This window comes from Carassius carassius, chromosome 24 (assembly GCF_963082965.1).
Source record: "Carassius carassius chromosome 24, fCarCar2.1, whole genome shotgun sequence".
NCBI lineage: Eukaryota > Metazoa > Chordata > Actinopteri > Cypriniformes > Cyprinidae > Carassius > Carassius carassius.
The window spans coordinates 30738621-30763826 of record NC_081778.1 but is presented as its reverse complement, the minus strand read 5'-3'; the positions used below and the strand labels follow the sequence as shown (position 1 = coordinate 30763826).

Below are 25206 nucleotides of genomic sequence, written 5' to 3'. Positions count from 1 at the left end.
TCCCAAGTTAGACACAAATCAATTTGCAAGTGAACTAATGGAGCGCAACTGAAGACGCTGTGAATTCTCAGAGGTTTGTAGGAGAAATAACTTCCCTCTTTGACTTCAACAAAAACAGATTAAATAAATATTAGTTCAGTGCATGTATTTATAGATATGCAGTGCTGAAAAAAAGTGTCCCTTGCTGTTTGGGAAATAAGTTCACCTCCTTCTGTGAAATAAAAAAAATATTTTGCTTCTTTCCTGTTTTGTCATCATAGGTGCAGCGTGAGTCAAAGTGACATCAAGGAGAATCTTTAGCAGAGCATCGCGTTATCACTTGAATCTTTAGTACTGGACTGAGTTATTAAGGTATTGAATATTTTGCTACTACTGTTTTCATGTTTTCTTTGAAGACTCTGATGCTTCATCAGGTAAACTTTTTTGGTTTTGATCAGGAAATCTCTCTATGCTACAGAGAAGATATTTAAATATAATTATATATTCATAAAAATCATGTTTATAAATATGGGCTCCTCAAATACCAGAAAATATGCATTTTGATATTTACAACAACAACAATTAATTTTCATTGACATTAATTTTCATTGCTTGTGAGAATGAAACATTTCCTTAAATGTATTTGTACATGTACAGATCTAAAAATGAAATTGTTCTGAAACTGATTTAGCTAGTTAACACTGTATGCATTATCTATCTATCTATCTATCTATCTATCTATCTATCTATCTATCTATCTATCTATCTATCTATCTATCTATCTATCTATCTATCTATCTATCTATCTATCAAATTCTCTATGTGGTTAATTCTCTCATTCATGTCAATCATTTCTGAGAAGTAGCTAAATCTACCAACAGTTTTTTTTCTTCACATTATCTCTATTAATATTCTTTTTGCATTGCTGGTATCCCCCTTTTCACATCTCACATGCATATGCAGCTGAATTCGTATTCTATGGAATTTATTTTAAGTATTAATATTTTTAGTAGCTTGTAGTAAATGTAAAAATGATAATGCAAATCAAAATCAAAAAGGATAACTGTTAGATATTCCAAATATGGTCTGAAAATGTATAACCTAATCATGCATTCTGATCTCTGTATGTGTGTTGCGGAATAATTTTTTCTTAGAAATAACACCTGATCATGTGACAAGTCTATGCATTTCCTGAGACTTGATGCAATATATTTAGAATTGACTGGAGCCCGTCCTACACATACTGCATGCTTCTTTTGTATTATTTCAAGCATACAGTAGATGCATATGTTGCACAGATGTTTTTATTGCCATTAATAAATAGGATTCTTTACTCCCCTAAAGCTCCATTGTGTGGTCTAGATACCAGTGCCTGTAGAGAACAATTACATTAATGAAGAACTCTTCGTAAAGTATTTCACTGATACTAAAACATTAAAATTGTGGTTTGACTATGCCAAATCATGGCTTGCCAATAGTTAATATAGATGAGATCAACTTCCTGTCATGTGTAAAAGATGGTGTTTTTTTCTGAAGAGAGTGATAACAGAACCTCAACATGCATCAGTTAACACCGTATTGAAGTGTAACCGAGACTCTTTGAATTCTGGAGTATTGCATGTATTGCTCTTGCTTGAAGGCTAACAGGGCCATATTTTATACATTTTTTTTTATCAAAATAGCTTTGCAAAACTATAAATCTGTAAAATAGCACATAAGCACATTCACAATTCTGTCTATTTAAGACCCAAGCTCCTAGGGGGCAAATAATAATAATCATTATTATTATTATTTTGTCAAGGTTTTTGGTTTTGTTGAGGCCCTTAACATGCTCATAAACTCAGGCATAGCAAAGGGACTCTACAGCAATATATCATACATACTTGCACCTAAACATGTGAAACTCAGTACACATACAGATATCATCGAGCCAAAGTAGTTTCACATTGCATGTCATTAACTCCGGCCAACAGGAAGTTGGCTGTTTTGGGTTTCGTGAAAAACTCATTCTATAGAATGTGAAGTATTCCTCCTAGGATTTTCATTCGATTGCCACCAAACTTAGTCAACATGATCTCAAGACATTGGTGATGCTAAGTTACAAAGGGATTTTTAATCTCAAATGATTTGGCCATGACAAATTTATGTAAAAAAAAAAAAAAAAAAAAAAAAAGGAAACAGGAAGTGTGTTGTAACTTGCACATACATTGTCTGATTTCGAAACTTACAGCAGTTTAGTATGAGGCTGATCATATAGATATGCTATTAGGAAGTGTGCCACTTTTTAAAATGCTTTGAAAGCACCCTCTTATTTTGACCTGTTTTGCTTCAAACTTCATCTCTTTATCCAAATCTCATTATCCCCAAATTAAAATGAAAGCTTTAGCCTAAGTTCTGCCAGGAAGACTCAATTACTTCGTCACTAATTACCTTCATCATTATCCAATCACGTCTTTATACTTCGGTATAAAAGATCGGTACTTACACATGTTTGAGTTCGCAGATGCCGACGCGATAACAACCTCCACCCTCCCCACCACCACCAGGATGGTCCTGTCCTTACCTTCCAGGGGGGTCGGCTGCGCCCCTGCCTTCGTCTTCAGGCAGGAAATGCTGGTCCGCTACCCTCGGATTACGAACTATGGACGGGGCCTTCCGCCAAAGAAATTTATAATAATGCTTGCTGAGTTGTCAATAAATGTATGCTTCGTACATTTTATCTCCCAAATCTTTCTGGTAGAACTTATCAGATATTTCAACTGACAGATGAAGCCTGTCACACTATCCACTAGATGGAGTCATAGGATAAGAAATATTTTAAGCCTGACTCTTTACTGCTCTGTTAAGTTGGTTAGAATGTCAAACGAATGCATAAAATAAGTTATTATGTACTGTACTGGTAATATAGTGCTATATAATTATTTTACAAATGCTTATAGATCATTAAAATCATTGTTAAAAAATATTATAGATAATACTATTTGTAACACTTTACTATAAGGTCTCATTTGTTAACATTAGTTAATGCGTTAACTGACAAAGAACAATATATTTTTTACAATTTCAACTTCATCTTCAAAATCTCATGAGATGAAGTCTAAATTGACATAGTCATAATTATGAGATAAAGACAATTATAACTTAGTCAATTTAGAGTTAATCTCATAATTGACGTCATAATTATGCTTTGTCTCATAACTGACGTCATAAGACGTTTATCTCATAATTATGACTTAGTACGTGATAATTTTGACTTTTTATTTTTATAATTATCACTTATTGTACAGTCGTGGCCAAAAGTTTTGAGAATTACATAAATATTAGTTTTCAAAACGTTTGCTGCTAAACTGCTTTTAGATCTTTGTTTCAGTTGTTTCTGTGATGTACTGAAATATAATTACAAGCACTTCATACGTTTCAAAGGCTTTTATCGACAATTACAAGACATTTATGCAAAGAGTCAGTATTTGCAGTGTTGGCCCTTCTTTTTCAGGACCTCTGCAATTCGACTGGGCATGCTCTCAATCAACTTCTGGGCCAAATCCTGACTGATAGCAACCCATTCTTTAATAATCACTTCTTGGAGTTTGTCAGAATTAGTGGGTTTTTGTTTGTCCACCTGCCTCTTGAGGATTGACCACAAGTTCTCAATGGGATTAAGATCTGGGGAGTTTCCAGGCCATGGACCCAAAATTTCAACATTCTGGTCCCCGAGCCACTTAGTTATCACTTTTGCCTTATGGCACGGTGCTCCATCGTGCTGGAAAATGCATTGTTCTTCACCAAACTGTTGTTGGATTGTTGGAAGAAGTTGCTGTTGGAGGGTGTTTTGGTACCATTCTTTATTCATGGCTGTGTTTTTGGGCAGAATTGTGAGTGAGCCCACTCCCTTGGATGAGAAGCAACACCACACATGAATGGTGTCAGGATGCTTTACTGTTGGCATGACACAGGACTGATGGTAGCGCTCACCTTTTCTTCTCCGGACAAGCCTTTTTCCAGATACCCCAAACAATCAGAAAGGGGCTTCATCGGAGAATATGACTTTGCCCCAGTCCTCAGCAGTCCATTCACTATACTTTCTGCAGAAGATCAATCTGTCCCTGATGTTTTTTTGGAGAGAAGTGGCTTCTTTGCTGCCCTTCTTGACACCAGGCCATCTTCCAAAAGTCTTGTCCTCACTGTGCGTGTAGATGCGCTCACACCTGCCTGCTGCCATTCCTGAGCAAGCTCTGCACTGGTGGCACTCCGATCCCGCAGCTGAATCCTCTTTAGGAGACCATCCTGGCGCTTGCTGGACTTTCTTGGACGACCTGAAGCCTTCTTTACAAGAATTGAACCTCTTTCCTTGAAGTTCTTGATGTTCCTATAAATTGTTGATTTAGGTGCAATCTTAGTAGCCACAATATTCTTGCCTGTGAAGCCAGGATATTTTTATGCAACGCAATGATGGCTGCACGCATTTCTTTGCAGGTCACCATGGTTAACAATGGAAGAACAATGATTTCAAGCATCACCCTCCTTTTAACATGTCAAGTCTGCCATTCTAACCCAATCAGCCTGACATAATGATCTCCAGCCTTGTGCTCGTCAACATCCTCACCTGAGTTAACAAGATGATTACTGAAATGATCTCAGCAGGTCCTTTAATGACAGCAATGAAATGCAGTGGAAAGGTTTTTTTGGGATTAAGTTAATTTTCATGGCAAAGAAGGACTATGCAATTCATCTGATCACTCTTCATAACATTCTGGAGTATATGCAGATTGCTATTATAAAAACTTAAGCAGCAACTTTTCCAATATTTATGTAATTCTCAAAACTTTTGGCCACGACTGTAGGACTGTAGCGGCTCCTTACCGTAAATTAAGGTGGGACAGGTTCTGGGTCGAAGCATTAATATATGAAAAAATATTTTGTAAACTTTATATTCTAATCTCTGAACACGTGGACAAAATATTGGCAGAGATGTCCTTGCGTTATCCTGTGGGTGGCGCGCTAATATTGATTGACAAGCTTGGAGAACAGCATAAAATGCTGTATTATAATTGCCTTAATATAGCAGTTATCATTTCCAAATGTTGATTTAGAATGTTTCAAGTCGTGGAGAAATTCAGGTGAGGAAAGACGATCATATGTCTATTCTCAGAGTAATAATAAAACAAGCACAGTATAATCATATAAAGGCTATTCATGTGAGCAGAAAAAACAGACATGCCAACTAGTTACTGAACTTATGCAGACACAGAGCTGAAGTGGATTGATATCAGGCCAGTCTCAAAGCCCAATGGCTCTCAATTAGAGAACGCTGCAGTTCCCCTTTTCACCACAGAATTACGTTGCAAAACTGTGGGGCGCTGTTGAGCTCGGGAGGGCTCAGGCACCATCTGCCATGCTTAAAGAAGTCATATAATGCGATTTCAAAATTTCCTTTCTCTTTGGAGTGTTTCAAGCTCTTGGTGAATAAAGAAGATGCAAAGACTAAATAAAAACAGCCCTGAAACAGCTCGTTCTAACAGAGAGATGAGGTTTTTGAAAATCAACATGTTTCAGAAGGCAGCGCATAGAGGAGAAACAATAATGTGGAAAATAGTGTGTTTTTTTTAACCTTAAACCCCTTAAACACATTTCATTACACAAAACACATAAAATAATGTTCATTTTAGCAGCATCATATGACCCCTTTATTACATGCCTGCTAAAGCCATGCATGAGATTTTAATATATACAGCTTAATTTACGACTTAAAATAGTATCGAAAATCGGAAAAATATTTGTTGCAGAATGCTGACCACATTTACAACTTATTGTTGCTTCAGTTTATATAGAGGTCTATGTCGTAGATTAATATTTTGGCGGGGCTCTATAGATGAGCTGTGCCTGTTGTGGGATCTCAATTTTTTTACTTTTTATCTTACAACAAATTTTATTTTCGAACATGAAAAATTTACAGAGGTCCGGACCTCGGTGACCTCATAGCTTGCTACGGTCATGATTTTAGGTCATAATTTTGACTTTTTCTCACAATGAATATTTGTCATAACTATGACTTTTATCTCATAATTATGACTTTTACTTTTGATCTAATATTTTTTTTATAAATCAAATAGTTCGACTTTTTAATCTTATGCTATCTCATATTTAAAATTAAATTTATGCATTTAGCAGACGCTTTTATCCAAAGCGACTTGCAGTGCATTCAGGCTATCAATTTTTACCTGTCACATGTTCCCGGGGAATCAAACCCCCAACCTTGCGCTTGACAATGCAATGCTCTACCACTTGAGCTACAGGAACACCTTTTACAAAAAAATACAAAAGCATGATTTTTTTTTTCCTTATGTGCAGGAAATGGACTTCCGTTGTAAACAGCATTAAACTTAACATTAAAACAATAGCATTTTCTCATTTTCTCTGTCTTTTCTTACAGAGTGTTCGTGGCATTTGGTGACAATGGCGTGGACAGTTGGTCTCAGTAAACTGGTGTTAGCAGTCTATGGATTCACGTTGATCACAGGTCTTCCCACCAATATCTTGGCTTTCTACACTTTCTTCCAGAAGGTCCGCCAGCGCTCCACCCCGATGGACGTGTTGTTATTCAGTTTAACCATCTCTGACCTGATCTTCCTCCTTTTCCTGCCGTTTCGCATGGTGGAGGCGGCCAACATGAAATGGACAATGCCTTACTTCCTCTGCCCTCTGACAGGATTCATCTTTTACTCAGTCATCGCCAACAGCGTCCTTCACCTGACGGCCATCAGCGTGGAGCGCTACTTGGGAGTGGCTTTCCCCATTAAATACAGGCTCAAACGTAATCCCAGAAGTGCCGTGATAGCCTGCGTCATATTCTTGGTGATGTCAATGGGACACTGCAGTATCGTCTACATCATACAATACCACCACTATTTTAACCCCAACACCACTGATCCATCCAAACGTAACACCTGTTATGAAGAATTCAGTAAAGAACAGCTTGATATCCTCCTGCCGATTCGTCTGGAGCTTTCTGTTGTCTTCTTCTGCATCCCATTCATCATCTGCTGTTTCTGCTATATCCAGTGCATCCGCATACTTTCCCGTCTATCCAATGTCAATGTCAAGAAGCGGTATAGAGCCATTGGCATGGCGGTGGGCACACTTCTGGTCTTTGTTATCTGTTTCATGCCCTTCAACATCTCACACGTGGAAGGATTCGTAAATGGCCACAGCTCTGAATGGAGACAACATGCTTTACTCACCAGCACACTGAATGCATGCCTCGACCCCTTCATATTCTACTTCTCTTCTTCCGCTCTCAGAGAGACTTTCAAGAAGGTGTTGCAGGGGCTGGTGAGGCGATTGCTCCTTCCTTGCTGCCGCCCAGCTCTCTGCAGCTCTTTATTTAACCGTGGGAAACCTGAAGTGCGAACACAAAGCTCTGATGACAGCATCCTCTAAAAATTTCAAGTCAGTTTTTGAATTAAATAATCTGCCAGCGTATGCATCATTGGTGCTTATCATTCAGTCCAAAGCTAATTAATATAATACAGATGCACCACCAGACAGAAGTGGAGAAGCTTAAAAATGGTTCCAGAATAAAAATCAAGCATGCACATGCTGATTGCATGAATATTTAACCTAAATTTTTGCATAAGCAGTTTCATTCACAATGAAATTAAGAGCTGGAGTGTACAATTACAGTGCAAAACACAACTGCGTGTGAACTGTACATCTAACATATGAACTACACAGCTTTCAATAACATGTAATCAGTACAACAACTTTTTAAACCTAATGTGCTTTGCTTCTAATATTTTAATAAAATAAACTCATTCAAATCATGCATCCATTTATTATTTCTCCATCCTGAACTTCTCACCCATTATGCATGAATGCTGTTTATTTTTTACACAGCACTCACCATGCATAGCTTGTTTTTAACATGTCATCTCTTTAGATAGACTAATAAAGCCTGTTTCTATGATGTCACTTCCTGTTCCTGGTACAGCATTTGGAGGTACAGGTTGTTTTTTTTATCCATTTCGTCAGTTATGTTTATAATGGCTAATAATTCATTTATAACATCTAATCTATATTTGGTGCCACTAAAGCAGATTTTGGACAGTTTCAGTAGCTTCCTAACTTGGTTATCTGTGTCTCTTCCAACACTTGAATGTCACAGTTTTGTTATTTGTTATATGATTAAATGGTAACTATATTGTGTCTGTTTCTTTTTTTTTTGTGCTGATGAAAATAAGGACAAGCTGCATGTGATGGTTGCATTTACAGCTCAAGTGATTGGATCGTAAGGTATTCTCTCAAAACATTTTCCTTGAGCAAAGATGGCAGAATGCAGGTTGCTTATTTACAAGACTGCATTTGCTAGCTGAACAACTGCCATTAAGATGAATTCAAATGCTAACGAATATACATGCATTCTTTAAATTAACAAGTCTAAAGATTGTACACAATTTTGCTTAAATGCTTTTTTGTGCATTGCATTACATATGCGCTTGCATTCTTCAGTGCATTGCAATCATACCCTGCAAGTTTACTAGATAACGGCCAGAGACACCACATCTATTTATCACTACTGTATTATTCTGAGCACTACTGTCAACTTTAAATGTGAGTTTGTGTCTTTTCTGACCTACTTTTACATCAGCAAAAGCTGCATCTTTTTTTGTAGCCTTTGTGCATAAAGATCTCATCTATCTTTCCTGTGACAGAGGCGTCTGAAACAACACACACTTTCCTGTTGAGTGATACAGAGGGGAATCCAGGTAAAGTGGGACACTTTCTGATCATATTTCATTGGCTTTTATAATATGTTCCAGAGGCATTAAAATGATAAAGATCTGCACTGCACAATACAGATAAACAAAGAAATATTAAACTTGGATTTTTCCTCAAACACATATAGGGCTTGTATCACACAATTTCAGGAGTGACTGGTAAACTGGGACATGACCTTCTTTTAAATGCATTTCACCTTAAACTTATTTGATTTCATTATTCTGTAAAAACATATATATATATATATATATATATCTTGTGTTTCACAGAAAATAGAAGGTCATGCATATTTGGAAAGACATGAAGGTGAGTAAATAATGACAGAATTAACATTATTAGGTGAACTTACCATTTACACGGTCTTAACTTTGTATGATTCAACATAATACAGAATTGTTCAAAATGAAACAAAAGTCTCCTATATTATATATATTTTAATGTATAAAGACCCAGTTTACTGTTAATAAATATATGTATGTAATATGTAATATGTATTGTAATACATTTATTTTAATCAAAAAGTGCATTTATTTATTTTGTTTAATCTTATACTTAAGAATTTATTTATTCATTTAAAATTTGTAAACTTTTTTTTCTTCTTCTTCTTTTTTTATTTTTAAATTAAACAAGGCCACAAGATGGTGCCATATATGAGTCACTGTATGCTTCAAGAAACCTTTAAATTAACCACACAGGATCAGATGAAAGTCTGCATTGGTGTATTCAAACCAATATAGATTTTTCATCAGTTGTTAAAATTTAGTTTGTTCAAGTTTAAAACCACAATACTGTCTCATAGCAGCAATATATGTTTGATCACACTATGTGGTCAACTGGGAAGGAAATAATGGTTTTGTTCTGAGTAAGTAAACTGAAAGAACTAAGGAAACATTTTGTAAAGTTGCTAAGAGTGGTGCTTTCCCAAGCAAAATGTTGAGGTGTTTGCCACTTCGTTGATTGGCATCTGTAGTACAGTAACATGTTATTTTTATAAATTGGTTTTAAAAAATGTTCTCAATTTCGAAGAATAGCAGGGTTTACACCGAACAGAGGAATGTTGTCTTTGGTTTCACTTTCAGAACGACTTTATCTGGCTGATGAACGATAGAAACATTGACAGCCAATCAGAATCCATCCTGCTTTAATGTCTGAAAGTTATCTGGAAAGCATCTGCTGTGTACAGACATCTATCTGATAGACGTCTTTAAGATGTAAGGTTTGCATGCATTGTAAATAATAAACATGACATCTTCTTAACGTTTATTTGACATCTGATAGGACACATCCTATAGATGCATTGCAGATGAGCAAATTCTCTACTAAGTATGTCTTGCTGATGTAAATGTAGACGTATAATAGACATGTGCTATCAGAGAAAGCACATTTTTCTGCCTTGGGCTTGTGTAAGGTGCTTGTAGGCTATTTCTGGTTTGAAACTTTACCAAACATCACAAGAAATACCAACATGCCGTTATCTTGATGAGACAATCATCTGATCAATCAGTAGCCCACGAGATGTTCAGGTAAATGCCACTCAACCGTGTTTTAATAAACAGTGTCTTGCTCGTTCACACACTCGCACACGCAGCAGATTTCCGGGTACTTATAGGGTGAGATGCAGAACAGGGCAGTCTAATTATCCCATGGATTCATCTTTCAGCATGCAGGACGGACCGTATCTGCTCAAATGTCAGAGGAGGTGTTGCTGATTGCCACAGTCTCTGATTAAACGTCAGGCAGCGATTCAGTGTGACAGTCTGTCTCATTTAACTTCCTCTCACCTTCACCTTCGTTTCTGAATAGGCTCTCAGTGGCCTTTGGTTGTCAGTGTGACGTGCTTCTGCTGGGTGTCTCGTCACACATTCATACACCGTTCGAGAAGTCCTGTGGGCTTTTGTGTGGTTGGTTTCTCTTGTAATGAAAATTGTGATAAATAAATACTTTAGAAGTTTTTTTATAGTTAGATTACTGTATAGTAACAAAACTAGCTAAATGCTAAAAATACAATTAAAATAAAAGCTAAAAATATAAACAATCAAATTCAAAATATTAATAACTACTTATATATATATTAGTGGGGGAAAAATGATACATGAATCGATACAAATCTATTTGGATAATTTGTCAAAAACAACAACAAAAACAACAACTTATATCTGATTTTGTTACATAAAAGTGTTAAAAAATTATATTTTGATATTTAATATTAAGGTAACACTTTACATTAAGGCTCCATTAGTTAATGTATTAACTAACATGAACAAACAATGAACAATATATTTATTACAGTATTTATTAATCTTTCTTAATGCTAGTTAATGAGAATACAGTTAGTCATTGTTAGTTCATGTTAATTCAGAGTGCATGGACTGTTAACTAAAACAACTTGATTTTAATAATGAATTAGTAAATGTTGAAATTAAATGAATTAAGATTAATAAATGCTTCATTTCGTAGTTCTTTAACTAAAGTAGTTAACTAATGTTATCTAATGAACCTTTTTGTAAAGTGATAATTAACCAATAAATTCTGTTTTATTGTGTTATAGTTTCAGTCAATGTGTGGTTATTTTATTTATTTATTATTATTTTTAATAATAAAAATACAAAACTTTTTGTAAAAAAAAAAGTCTTACAAAACTACTTTTATATTATTTAATAAAATAATAAATAATAATTACAATGCATTTTCGGTTTTCGCCCAAGTGCATCCAGAATTTTGATGCATCACTAGATGTAAGACTACATGTTTTTTCTTTTCTTATTTTATTTAAATTTAACAGTAATTGACTTTCAAATGCCCCAATTGCTGAAGGGTCTGCACAACTTTTTGTACAAGTTCAAGTTGCACTGTTATATCGCAATATATCACAGAATATCGCAATATATTTAAAATCGCGATAATATTGTATTGCGACAGAAGTATCGTATCATATCGTATCGTGAAGCCTCTGGTGATTTCCACCCTAATATGTATATATATATATATATATATATATATATATATATATATATATATATATATATATATATATATGTTCTATTTCAATATTTAATAAAATTATATCAAAATAAAATTACAATTCAAAAGATTAAAAAACTAAAAAAGTTAATAAAATATATTTATATAGCTTTTATTTATAAGTTTTCAGTTGTCATTTTAGTTAACACATTTCAATATGTGCACGCTTAAATGAGATCAGAGGGAAGGAATGATTTAAAGTGAAAATTGAGGTCTCTTCCTGACATCAAGCTATCGTATAAGTTGAATGTAGAGCATGAGTCATATGAGCTATTTTTATGGTTCATTTACAGTGTTGATTCTCCACAACTTCAGTCATTTACTTTCACGGTACAGAGGAGTCTACACATTCAGCCTAACTTTGGTTTTACTCAGAACAACAAACCTTATACAGGTTTGGAACAACATTAAGGTGAGCAAATAATGACCTGTGCTTGAATTTGCCTTTGGCTAGAGTCATTTCTCTCATCTGTCCGACAAAACCTAATTAACCCGTGTTCAACACACCAGCACAATCTCTTGGACGTCTGGGGTAAAAAAAATACAGGTTTGTCCCAAAATTGCTTATTCAGATGTAAACATGAATATAAACAGCATATTTATCCTAAAACAACATCCAGTTTAAAGTGAAAGTAGAAGTCAGACATATTGAATGTGTGAAATGTTTTCAATATTTTCAGTATTTCCAAATCCAAATTTGACCACTATTGGACAATCTTGAGTTCAGCAAAAGAAGAAATGTGCGTCCCATCACGTCTCAAAACACTTTCTCCTTACAGTAGAGAACTGCATTTTGCCTAAAACAAATTGCCTTGAAAATGACTGAAAATAATATAGCATTATTATCATAGGTTATGAAATAAATAATACTGTCTCTGTAATATTAAACTTTGATGTATCATGTAGATACTCTTTTATTTTGCCAGTAAACAACCACCCAAAACACCTTAGCAACCGCATGACAACAGTCAAAACAAGAGAAAACAGATTCTTGTGAAATAAATAAACGTCAGATGAGTTTGATTTTAAGCGGGTGGCATAGAGTGAAATATATATAATAATAATATTCTAATTATTTTTTATTATTGTCATTGTGTGTGTGCATAAATAATGTGTGAAATACATCCGATGTGTATTGACTGAAATAAATGAAATATATATATACATATATATATATATATATATATGTGTGTATTTTTTATTATATTATTATCATGCAAATAAATTTGTGAAAAATACATGTAAGCTGAATTAATTTTCTGCTTTGAAATATTTGTTAATATTAATTAATATTTATATAAATATTTAATAATAATAGTATATTGTATAAATGCATTATTATTATTAAAAATAATAATAATCATTTGTAAATTTATTATAATTTATGTCTGTGTGTGTGTTTAATAATTACACTTGTTTGGAGTTAAACTGGAAGTAAGAATGGCTTCCTTCCTTTTGTGCCATTATAGGGGTGTGTGTGTGTGTCACATTAACCTCGTTATAAGCAGCATTATGTTTGAGAGAAAGTGTCATTATCTCTTCTGAGTCTGAGTCTGGACTGACTTGAGGTATGAGTTCTTTCAACTTCCTTTGTTTTATTTTGTTCACCAATTTTAAAATGGTACATGATACTTATATATAACAGAAATAATTTTTTAAGGCTAAAACAAGCATTTCTTTAATGTTCAAAGGTATGTTAACTCATATCTAGGGTTCAGAGAGGGGTCTTAAAGGAGCTGAAAGCACCCCTAAGGAAATGCCCCAGAATAGCTGACAGATCATGAAAACATTTATGAACTGTTCTGATTAAAGTAGAACTAGAAATGAGCTACAATGTTTAAAAAAATCAGCTACCAGCCTACGATCAGTTGAATATACAGTATCTATACAGGAAGATTTGAATTGCTGTATTTGGAAATAATTAATCATTCTAGAATGACTTGTTTGGGAAGTGCATCTGCACAAATAATAATAATAACAATAACAATAAAGAGCTAAAAATAAAAAATTCAGATTGTGAACCATCCTTTAGTGTTTAGTAAACTTGAGAAATTTATTCTGTTTACACTGTATATTTACAGTATATTCATCACTAATTCAAACCTCTTTTAGCAACCATAAATTGAATAGAATTTGATCAAAATTAGATTTTTTTTTTTTTACATATCTTCGAACCATTCAATTTGGTTATAAAATAATAATTCAGAATTTTTAAATCGTGATTATTATTATATTTAAATATATACATATAATTTAATAATAAAAAATAATAAAATATATATATATTTTTTGTATTTAATAAAAGAATATATTAAGATAATTATCTGTATCATTTTTGTAGTACAGCTGTACAATTACAGTACTAATATTCACATCTCAATTTCTTGGGATTTTTTTCCCAGTGTTTTTTCTTTTCAATATATTATCCAGCCCTAATGTAAATGTTTTAGTTTTTTAATATGTATATAACGAACGACTGTTTATCTAATATTTTTGTGGTTTGAAAAAAGACATTCACCCAAAATTTCCTGTAGTTCTAATTTATCTACAGTTGTTAACCATTAATCCTATTATCTGAGGGTTTTTGCAAAATCATTTATCAGAAGCATCTCTATTTCTAACGGTTCCATGATTCATATCCTGTGCTGTGTTACCTAGTTAGAATTTGACCCCTGACACATACTTCATCCTCAATGTGTTGCACAGCTGTGTGGTGTATTCAGACTCTTATGTTTTGTGCAGTGTTTTTATTAGCATTAATAAATAAGCTCATTTTAAATGCCCTAATGCTTTTGTTTGTCAAATGTCATGGATAGCTGGACTAAAAAATACAAAAACAATATTTTATCGCAGTTTAAGATTTCTCTTATAACATTTTCTCCTGTAAATTTGTACAAAATGATGGAAAGGTGTTTGTGTCAGTCAAATCTCTAGTTGCAACTGTGCATTCATTTGTGTGAATCTTGATTGGAAATATAATGCTTCACACACTAGAATCATTCTTAAAGGGTTAGTTCACCCAGATAGCAAAATTATGTCATTAATAACTCACCCTTGTGTTGTTCCAAACCCGTAAGACCTCCATTTATCTTCGGAACACAGTTTAAGATTTAGATTTAGTCCGAGAGCTCTCAGTCCCTCCATTGAAGCTGTGTGTACGGTCTACTGTCCATGTCCAGAAAGGTAAGAAAAACATGATCAAAGTAGTCCATGTGACATCAGAGGGTCAGTTAGAATTTTTTGAAGCATCGAAAATACATTTTGGTCCAAAACTAGCAAAAACTACAACTTTATTCAGCGTTGTCTTCTCTTCTGTGTCTGTTGTGAGAGAGAGTTCAAAACAAAGCAGTTTGTCATATCCGGTTCGCGAACGAATCATTCGATGTAACCGGATCTTTTTGAACCAGTTCACCAAATCGAACTGAAACGTTTTAAATGGTTCGCGTCTCCAATACGCATTAATCCACAAATGACTTGAGCTGTTAACTTTTTTAATGTGGCTGACACTCCCTCTGAGTTCAAACAAACCAATATCCCAGAGTAATTCATGTACTCAAACAGTACACTGACTGAACTGATGTGAAGAGAGAGATGAACGCCGAGCCGAGACAGATTATGACTCGTTCACGAGTCAAGAACCAGTTGCATCGGTTTTCGGATCACCAGTAGTTCTTTCGGACAGTTCGATTCAATAAACCAGTTGAAGAAAACGGTTCACCGGTTCTTTTGCGCTCAACGTAATGGCGTCATTTGCGATGATTGGCCTTGATTCAAGCCTTCGGTTTACCCGCGCTCATAACATTAGCACAGAATCAGTTCAGAATCAATCACCAAAAGAATCAGTTCGGTTCAGACACTCTGTGTGTCGGTTTGCTTCCCGCTGAATCACACATGCGCAGTAACATCAGCTCCTCGTTTCTCGAATCGGACGCGTCTGACAGAAACGGTTCTTGACTCGTGAGTCATTATCTGGCTCAGCTCGGTGTTCATCTTCAGTTCTCTCTTCACAGCAGTTCAGTCAGTGTACTGTTTGAGTACATGAATTGCTCCGGGATACCATACACACAGCTTCAATGGAGGGACTGAGAGCTCTCGGACTAAATCTAAAATATCTTAAACTGTGTTCCGAAGATAAACGGAGGTCTTACGGGTTTGAAACAACATGAGAGTAAGTTATTAATGACATAATTTTGCAATCTGGGTGAACCAACCCTTTTAAGCATGCCCATTTTTTGACCTTGATCTTTAAAATAAAAGGAAGTTTCTTTATTGGCATCTTTGGTTCCATTAAGAACCTTTAAAATTTATGGAACCTTTCCATTCCACAAAAGGTTCTTGCAGTTATGCTCTCTTCAAATGCACAGGATTTCTTGTAGTGTTTTTTTTCTTAAACATTGGATGTAAGATGTAAAACCTGAGTTTATCTTGAATTATTTTTTTTTTCTTTAACAGGTTTGCATCCTTGACATCTACAGTGACGATGGCGTGGACGTTGGTTCTCAGTAACCTGGTGTTAGCCGTCTTCGGATTCACGTTAATCACAGGTCTTCCCGCCAACATCTTGGCTTTCTACACCTTCTTTAAGAAGGTCCGCCAGCGTTCCACCCCGATGGACGTGCTGTTACTCAGTTTAACCATCTCTGACCTGATCTTTCTCTTTTTCCTGCCGTTTCGCATGGTGGAGGCGGCCAACATGAAATGGACTCTTCCTTACTTCCTCTGCCCTCTGACAGGATTCATCTTCTACTCCACCATCTACAACAGCACCTTCCACCTGACGGCCATCAGCGTGGAGCGCTACCTGGGAGTGGCTTTCCCCATTAAATACAAGCTCAAACGCGACCCTCGAAACGCCGTGATAGCCAGCGTCATATTCTGGCTGATGTCAATGGGACACTGCAGTATCGTCTACATCATACAATACTACAATAGTACGAATCCCAACTACACTGAACCATACAAGCGTGACACCTGTTATGCAGAATTCAGTAAAGAACAGCTTGATATCCTCCTGCCGTTTCGTCTGGAGCTTTTCATCGTGCTCTTCCTCATGCCGTTCCTCATCTGCTGCTTCTGCTACATCAAATTCATCCACATCCTCTCCAATCTGCCAAACATCAATGCCAAGAAGCGGTATAGAGCCATCGGGATGGCATTGGGCACGCTTCTTGTCTTCATTATCTGCTTCTTGCCCTACAACGTCTCGCACGTGGTTGGATATGTACAGAAAAAAAGCCCCGATTGGCGAGTTCAAGCACTGCTCCCCAGCACGTTTAATGCATGCCTCGATCCATTCATATTCTACTTCTCTTCTTCGGCACTCAGAGGAACGTTCAGGAACATCTTGCAGAAGTTGTCAAGGAAGCTTCTCCAGCCCTGCTGCCGCTCAGCTCTCTGTTGTAACCTGTTTGACTGTTCGAGTACAGAGGAGAAAACTCAGAGCACGACTGAAAGCTCTCTGGAACAGCACAAACTGGGACGTAGAGTCTGATTCGATTGACCTGTGACTCAATCTGAGAGGTGTCTGCTGTAGAAGAGTGTTTTCTTCTGACTGCATTTGAGCAACGTCAGCACATGCTGATCAATACAAAGCAACTGAACACGATTCTGATGCACAGCTTAATGGACCTGTATAATGGACAACTATTACTATAGAGGTTCCAGTATTTTTTTTTCCATTCATTTTTCCTATAGGGATCTTCGCTAAAGCACTATAAGCAGTGAACCAAACCAACCAGCTACGAGGTGAACCATAACATCACAAACTTTGATTTGAAACAAAAAAATATTTAAAAATTGGAAGTTTTAATGACTTTGCTGAGGGAGAACTACAGTCCCAAGAAGCATTGCAAATTACATCAATAAATAATGACTTAGAAATATAATGTTGAAATAGCATGTTTAATATTTATTGCAAAATATGCACATATATGAAAATATGTAGTATTTTGATAGGATAGCAAGTGTTTCATGCAAGCTATTTTGTTGTGATCTCTTATTGATGGAATTTTCTGTAGAGCATCATGGGTAATGTACTTTTTCACCATGAATCCAGCTGTTTAACCCATTTATTTGTGTGAATGTATGGTTTCAACAAAAGCATATACCATTGACTAATAACCTTAGATCCCACAGTAGGTCTTTCTTTAAAGTATATTTTTAAAAATCAATTTTCTCATGGAGGAATTTTACTTCTGGAACCCAACTATTGCACTCTATTGACTTGAGTCTATAACTTGTATTATAATATTACTTTTGCTTCTGTTGAGGTTCGGCGTGCCCTCAGCAGGCACGGTTTTAATGCACTTTCTGATATCGATCCGAATGGAAAATACTCAAGCAGGTTTATTGAGTGTTTTCTGTCAGGATCAGTATAATTATCAGGTTAATGCAACTTCGGGGAGCTTATGCTCTCTTTGAACTGGGCATTCAATGTGAAGGGTGTAATTTGTGCAGCACTAGCGGCACCAAATAAAATAATGACATTTCACACTTACTAAAATTCACACCATTGTTTGATCTGATGTTATATCCTGCCCATTTGGGCCACTCAAACAAGCAGATTTGTAAACCAGCTGAATGTTTTTACATTTCACTTTTATCATCATTTTTTTCGGTTCTGCTGCAGCATAAACTTCACTGCATAAATAAATTAAATACATTTTATTAACCTTTTATTTTTTTATAACATTTAAGTACTTCTGCTAACATATTGCACTGATATTTAGCTTTTTTTCTTTAAAATTGTATTGATTATAGATTGTTTTCCCTTAATGTTTGTACCGTGAATGATGTTTAATAAGGTTAATTTTTTTATATTATAGTTTTATTTTTTTTGCATGTAAATATGTAATCATTAAATTGTTTATAATTTTATGCAAGAGCAAAATAAGCTTATTTGGAGCCGCAGTATAGGCACTTTTTTCCTCTTAGTTAGAAAACGGCTTGATGTGTAATTTTGCAATATAAAAGAGCTTGTTTTAATTGTACACATATAATGCATGTGCACTGAGTTTTCTGTATTACATTAATGGTGCTTTAAGCAATGTTAGCCAGTTTCTGACTACCACCAGACTTAAACCATCCAAATCCTGCCCTCCAGAGACGTGTAGGCAATCCTGAACATGACTGACAGGCAGAAAGTGCATCAAAGTCCTCTGATCAACTAAACCAGGGTTCTCCAACCCTGTTCCTGGAGACCTACTGTCCTGCAGACCTCAGTTCGAACCCTGCTCCAACATACCTGCTGTAATTATCAAGTAGCCCTGAACCAACCTCAGCATCAATGTTACATCACCGACATCTATTTGTTGTCTCACAATCCTTACAGTACCTTTAATCAAGATTTCAAGTTTATCATCTTACATGACTAACATGCATATGAATCTGAGCAGATGTACTAACACTGGAATTATAAAAATGAAGTTTTAAAGTATAAAAAAATCCATGCATGCTATGTTTACATCATTCCAGAACAATTCACGGCATTTTTAGACACGCATATGCATAACCTTAAATGATGCTAAACCTTAAGCAATATTTATGTCCCTCGTCCTTGCTAGAAAATAAATGATCAGCTACAAATCAGTGCATCTTCATCTATAAATACACAAGACATTGTCACTATGCCGCTCGCTGGTATATGTCATTGTCAGTGGATGTACAGTATATTAGGCCTGTGCAGGACCATCGCTATAATTCACAGGCATCAGTCATCATGAAATATTCCTCGTCGTCAGGTGACAACAATTGTTTTCTTAATATGTGACTAACTTGAGCTGTACTGCATGGTGAAATTATAATCCTTTTTTTTAATGTATTTATCACTTTTCCTATGCCGCAGACACGTAGACAAGACACTTAAAAAGCTGGTCACAGTTCATTTTCAATGAGAGGGCTGAGCAGAATGGAGAGCAGACGCAATCCCACTAAACAATCGAAAAGTTTACAAAGGCACGTTTACAAAAAAAAAAAAAATCCTTGTTTTAGTATCTTTTTAAAATTAAACAGATATTGATATTTAGCAATGCATCTGTTTCAGGTCTTTGAGGTTTTAATATTTTATTACTGGTAGTTCTTGGGGAATTCACATAATGAGAAAGACAACATTTATGTGTCTTATCCAATGCTTTTGATGACTTTTAGATCATTTTTTTCTATAATATTAATGATGATAATGATGTTATGCTCATGGTTATCTCTTTTCTAGCTAAGGTCTGACCAGATGAGCTATAATTACATTAAGCGTATTATATCTAATAATAAATAAAGGAACTAGTGAGTGTTTTCCAATAAAACCTAGATGAATCACGGTCATTATACAACCAGACTTTTTGCTATGAAACATAGCATTGTCATGTATAGTAAAGTGTATTGTATGTCCTTGTGAAAGGAATGATTTTTCTACTCATGGAGGGTTCTGTGCTGAGCGACAGGGATTTTCCGTGATTTTAGCTCCTGAATGAATAATAGACCTGAAAGACTTTGTTGAATGTGATTTTATGCTGTATTACCTTCAACCTGGAAAGTTGAGATTTCCAAATTCTGACTTGGAGAAGTGCAATTGAACTTGCAGAAAATGCTGATTTGGCCAAGATGGCAAAGCATGACGACATAAACTTTCAAGCAAATAAAATGCACCAATCCATAAAAGCCGGTGGTAATGAAAGCGGTTTAGCAAACGTTTGCAGAGGCAGGAGTGTAAAACACTAAATGATCCTCAGGTGATAATTGTACACCTATAGAATAAATGCTTGCATTGGAAATAATTGTTATACGCCACAGTTTGGTCGCTAAGAGATGTCTTTGTTGACAATTGGACATCTTCAAAGTTAACGCTGCCTGTACTGGTGATTTGAAGCAACATGTGTTGTGAAACATGCTCTATAAATAAAAATGACTAAATGGTAGAGGCTTAAAAATAAAGTCTCCAAAAGGGGGTAGAAGATCCCTTTTTTGTTCTGCAAAAAAACTTAAAATAACCTCACATTTTACACTCTTAAAAACAAAGATTATTTATTGGCACTGATTGCTCCATGAGGACCCTTTAAACTCAATGAAACTTTCCATAGGGGAAAAGGGTTATTTAGATTATTAAAATGTTCAGAAAAACTGGTTCTTTTAAGAACTGTTCACTGAAAGGTTCTTTGAGGAACCGAAAATCGTTCTTCTACTGCATCCCTGTGAAGGCCTCCTTTTAGCACCTTTATTTTTAAGTGTAAAGAATAATTTTTTACACTATAAAAACCTTCTGTGGAATGCAAAGACTCAGTGGATATTTAAGGTTCTTCGTTAAACCAGTAAGGAACCACTATTTTTAAAAGTGTTGCCATTCCAACTTAAAGGACAGAAATTTTAAGCAGGACATCCAAAACATGAAACTCTGGATGGAATACTGCAATATTCCCAGCCTTGTTTACAATTTTGATTTGGGGGATGTAGGATTGTAAATGCAGTCACATGGTTGACTTTGAGAGGTTAGAGCCTTGATGCTGAGTGTTTAAGTGAAGGCGAGACCAGACTGATTCATTGCCCCCAAGTCACACATATGCAAACACACACCCATCATCCTAGAACACATACTCCTGAAGGAGTATAAATCCTGATAAGACGACGTAGACATGCTCACATATACACACACAACACTAGAGAGTAGAGACTGTGTGTGAGGAGCACATCGGGCTGGATCCTGTCCACATTTATTAATTTGTCCCTTATCAGTCTTTACTATTGAAAATAAAAAGCGAACAGTTGGTGCGGAAGTCGTCAGCAGATAGACTCTATTGAAAAACAAGAGAGAGTCGATACAGAAGCTCGGCTGAGAGGTCCAGTGTGCATTGCGGTGAGTTCACCTTTTTGTCTCAACATAAAATCAGCGATGGTTTTAAGCCTTCTAGAGTTCAATATTACGTGATTGTCCTTTTTGAGGCGTGCATAACTCCTTTTTCCTTCTTCACAAAGCGTTTGAATACTTCCTGTACATGTTTTTCAGTAATAACTGCTAATTCTGGTCACAGTGTGTCATCATCAGGCCAACCTGCGCTTTTTTTGTGGATAATCTTTAGGAATTCTTCACAGCGCAATGCAATGTAAACAAAGTAAAACGCTGAATGGAGCCAAGAGTTCTACACTTTTAAATCATCATATTTGGCAAAATATTTATGCAAGGAGTTGGGAATGTGTTGATCTTTGTTAGAGTTTTCTGTAAGCGCAGAATCCAGGCCTGGTCATACAGTACAATAGTTTTATTATTATTTTACAGTTCTTATACCTCCACAGAGAGCTCTGTTTGATCTACGTCAAGGGTGTCCGATCTTGCTCCAATAGGTCCACTGTCCTGCAATCCTTATTAAACACACCAGAACCTGCTAGTTAAAGGTCAAGTCAAACTGATTTGTATAGTGCTTTTCACAATATGCGTCGTTTCAAAGCAGCTTTACAGAAAGTCGTATTGTGATGTCTATAATGTCTTAGCACTTTACCATAGAGCAAACTCTATGGCTGGGCGAAATGACAATATAAAATGATAATATAAGCAATCCTCCAGATTTTTAATCTAGCTATATTGTATTTATCAGTGCTGCAGTGGTTGGGCACACTTCTGAGCATTCAAAGGCAAATAAGTGATTCAAATGTAGGATGGTTTTGATATTAAATATTTGTTGGTTCTGTTCCATTGGTCTGATTTATTTTAAATATTTGTTGGCTTTGTTCTATTAAATATTGGCTGGATTTGCTCCGTTAAGAGCTGTAAATATAAGCAGTTTTTGAGATACTTAAATATTGGTCAATTCTGTTCTACGATCAGATTTAAATATTTGTCGTTTTTGTTCTGTATGGGGATTTAAATATCGTTGGTTTTGTTCTATTAGGATTTTTAAACATCGGTCAAATATGTTCTCTGAATAGATTTAAAAATTGCTATTTTTTTTTTTTGCTATTGAGAGATTCAAATATTGATGGTTTTGTTCAAAGCAACAGTAAGCGTGTCTAACGTGTCTTAAGTCTAATGTGAGTTTAAACTTTTTCAAAACTAATCAGAAGTCATTTAAGCAAAATGTTTCTGGAAATATAGAGTATGGTTTTGATTTTAAATAGTAGCGATTAAGAAGCTTTAGGATGACTAGAAACTTCCAGGCAAGTGTGTTGGGGAGCCAAACTCTGCAGGACGTCTGGTCCTCCAGGAGCAGGACTGGAGACCCCTGATCTATATTATTGATGTTTTTCATGATTTTAACACTGCATCAAATTTCCAGGATTGGACCATCCTGCTCTGCTGAAGCCTCCTACTCCTGTGGACTGTATGGAACACAGCTACCATGCAACACTGTGATTATTATCTGTGCCTCACCATCTACATCTTCACCTTCATCACTGGCTTCCCGGCCAACGTCTTGGCCTTCTACACGCTCAGCCGCAAGGTTTGGAGGAAGCCGGCACCCATCGATATCCTCCTCCTCAACCTGATCATCTCAGATTTGCTCTTCCTCATCTTCCTCCCCTTTAAGATGCAAGAAGTGGCCAATAATATGGAGTGGAACATTGACTACTTTCTGTGTCCGCTGTCTGGCTTTGTCTTCTACATGACTATCTACAACAGCACCTTCTTCTTGACCGCGGTGAGCGTGGAGCGCTACCTTGGCGTGGCGTTCCCAATCCAGCACTCCCTGTGGAGAAGACCCATCTACGCCGTGTTCGCCAGCATCTTCATCTGGGTGTTTTCCATCCTCCATCTCAGCATTGTCTACATCATGCCCTACTATAACCCATCCGGGATGGTCCCACCATCCCGAAACGTCTGCTATGAAGAATTCACCAATGCTCAACTGGAGATCCTCTTGCCCGTACGCTTGGAGTTGTGCATCGTTCTCTTCTGCATTCCCTTGTTTATTTGCAGCTTCTGCTACATAAACTTCATCCACATCCTTTCGAGGCTGCCAAACATCGGCCGACGGAGAAAGCTGCGGGCGATTGGATTGGCTTTGGGGACGTTGTTGGTGTTTGTGCTCTGTTTTGGACCCTACAATGTCTCCCATGTGGTCGGTTTCATAACCAAATCAAGCCCAGCTTGGAGAGACAAAGCCCTTCTTCTAAGCACCTTCAATGCTTGTTTGGACCCGATTATTTTTTACTTCACCTCTGCGGCTGTTAGAAACACACTTGGGGCGATGGTGAGGAGCATTTGGGGTAGATGTTGGTGTCCACAAATCCTATGGAGCTCAAAGAAGGAATCTCCTGAAACTGAGAAAAACAGTGTGCCGAAACCACAAGAGCTCACAAACGCACTTTGACCAATGTTTCATGTAGCCAAGGAAATTACCGTGCAATTATTTTTGTACACAAATGCAGCAGGGTAAACATTACTCCACTTCCTTGTAAGATGACAGAAGCAACAAGGATTGCCAAAGCAACACAACTCACATGTAGAGTATTATCTTAGTAAGAAAAGGAAAACAGTGTAGCCAAACCTTTGTACATAAATGAGTGTTGGAAAACAGAGGATAAACTTCCTTTTAGATAGTGTTTATTCTTCCATAATGTGAGCTCATCTTTATAACAAACTTGTCATCATTCACTTTCTTCAGTATAAACAGAAAGCAGTATGAGGACATTGATCACTGGGATAAATGAGCCACATTCACCAGCTGTGTGAAGGTTAACAGGAGCACTGCTATCTAACACGTCACGTAAATGTTTGAAAGGTTTTCTCTTTTAAAGGCTGATGCTTTTCTGGAAAGTGGCAGACAGTGTGGTTTTCTGAAGGTTTGTGTACGTGTTTGATGGTGCAAGATAGACTTCTTCATTTTTAGTGTCCAGGAAGTGTAAAAATGGCACCACAGACATTGATGGTGAGATTAATGATGAAAATGAGCTATGTATACTTGATCGATTTTAATGGTAAAATACTTACCTTTGATATTAAAATAAGTAAGCATGTTCATAGACTGAACCTACTCATGTGATCAAAATAAATAAATAAATATATAAAGTGTCAAATAGGCAAAAAATATATAAATAAAAAGAAAAAAATTTATATATATAATATTTTTTATATATTATATTTATATATTTTTAAAGCATTTCTCTCTAGTAGCTATTCCATCCTCGATTAAAAAAAAAAAAAAATTCAAAAAACTTTCAGGACATCGTATCCCTGTGTTATAAACTGTGTGCTTGAAAACAGCCCTTATTTTGCCAATTCTGTTTCACCTTTAAATGCATTATATACATATATATACATGTAAATAATGATAATGTAAATATATTATTGTACATATTGTTTCAAAGAAACTGCACAAAGTGTAATTTAATAAAACGCTAGTTGTATTCTTATACTTCAGCAAGACTGTGCCAAAGGACTGTGCTAAATCATGTGGTGTGTTTCTTCATCCAGGGTTATGTCATAAAATGTTTATGGCATATTTCCTCTCA

At 35.9% G+C, this 25206-nt stretch overlaps 3 protein-coding genes across 3 annotated transcripts; all 3 read left to right on the top strand.

Moving 5' to 3' along the window:
• Positions 1-203: 203 nt before the first annotated feature.
• LOC132103749 (free fatty acid receptor 2-like) lies at positions 204-7791 on the top strand. Its single transcript, XM_059508843.1, has 2 exons — positions 204-351; positions 6410-7791. The coding sequence occupies exon 2, from the start codon at positions 6433-6435 to the stop codon at positions 7414-7416; it is 984 nt and encodes a 327-aa protein (XP_059364826.1). The 5' UTR covers positions 204-351; positions 6410-6432; the 3' UTR covers positions 7417-7791.
• A 319-nt stretch (positions 7792-8110) lies between these two features.
• LOC132103748 (free fatty acid receptor 2-like) lies at positions 8111-17505 on the top strand. The gene is made up of 3 exons (XM_059508842.1): positions 8111-8268; positions 8688-8741; positions 16228-17505. The coding sequence occupies exon 3, from the start codon at positions 16256-16258 to the stop codon at positions 17264-17266; it is 1011 nt and encodes a 336-aa protein (XP_059364825.1). The 5' UTR covers positions 8111-8268; positions 8688-8741; positions 16228-16255; the 3' UTR covers positions 17267-17505.
• A 5568-nt stretch (positions 17506-23073) lies between these two features.
• LOC132103747 (free fatty acid receptor 2-like) lies at positions 23074-24175 on the top strand. The gene has a single exon (XM_059508840.1). The coding sequence runs from the start codon at positions 23094-23096 to the stop codon at positions 24063-24065; it is 972 nt and encodes a 323-aa protein (XP_059364823.1). The 5' UTR covers positions 23074-23093; the 3' UTR covers positions 24066-24175.
• The last annotated feature ends 1031 nt before the right edge of the window (positions 24176-25206 follow it).

What these genes read in the sequence shown, in the direction of transcription:
- LOC132103749 (XM_059508843.1), top strand. Translation starts at nt 6,433, where the DNA reads ATGGCGTGGACAGTTGGTCTCAGTAAACTGGTGTTAGCAGTCTATGGA.
- LOC132103747 (XM_059508840.1), top strand. Translation starts at nt 23,094, where the DNA reads ATGCAACACTGTGATTATTATCTGTGCCTCACCATCTACATCTTCACC.
- LOC132103748 (XM_059508842.1), top strand. Translation starts at nt 16,256, where the DNA reads ATGGCGTGGACGTTGGTTCTCAGTAACCTGGTGTTAGCCGTCTTCGGA.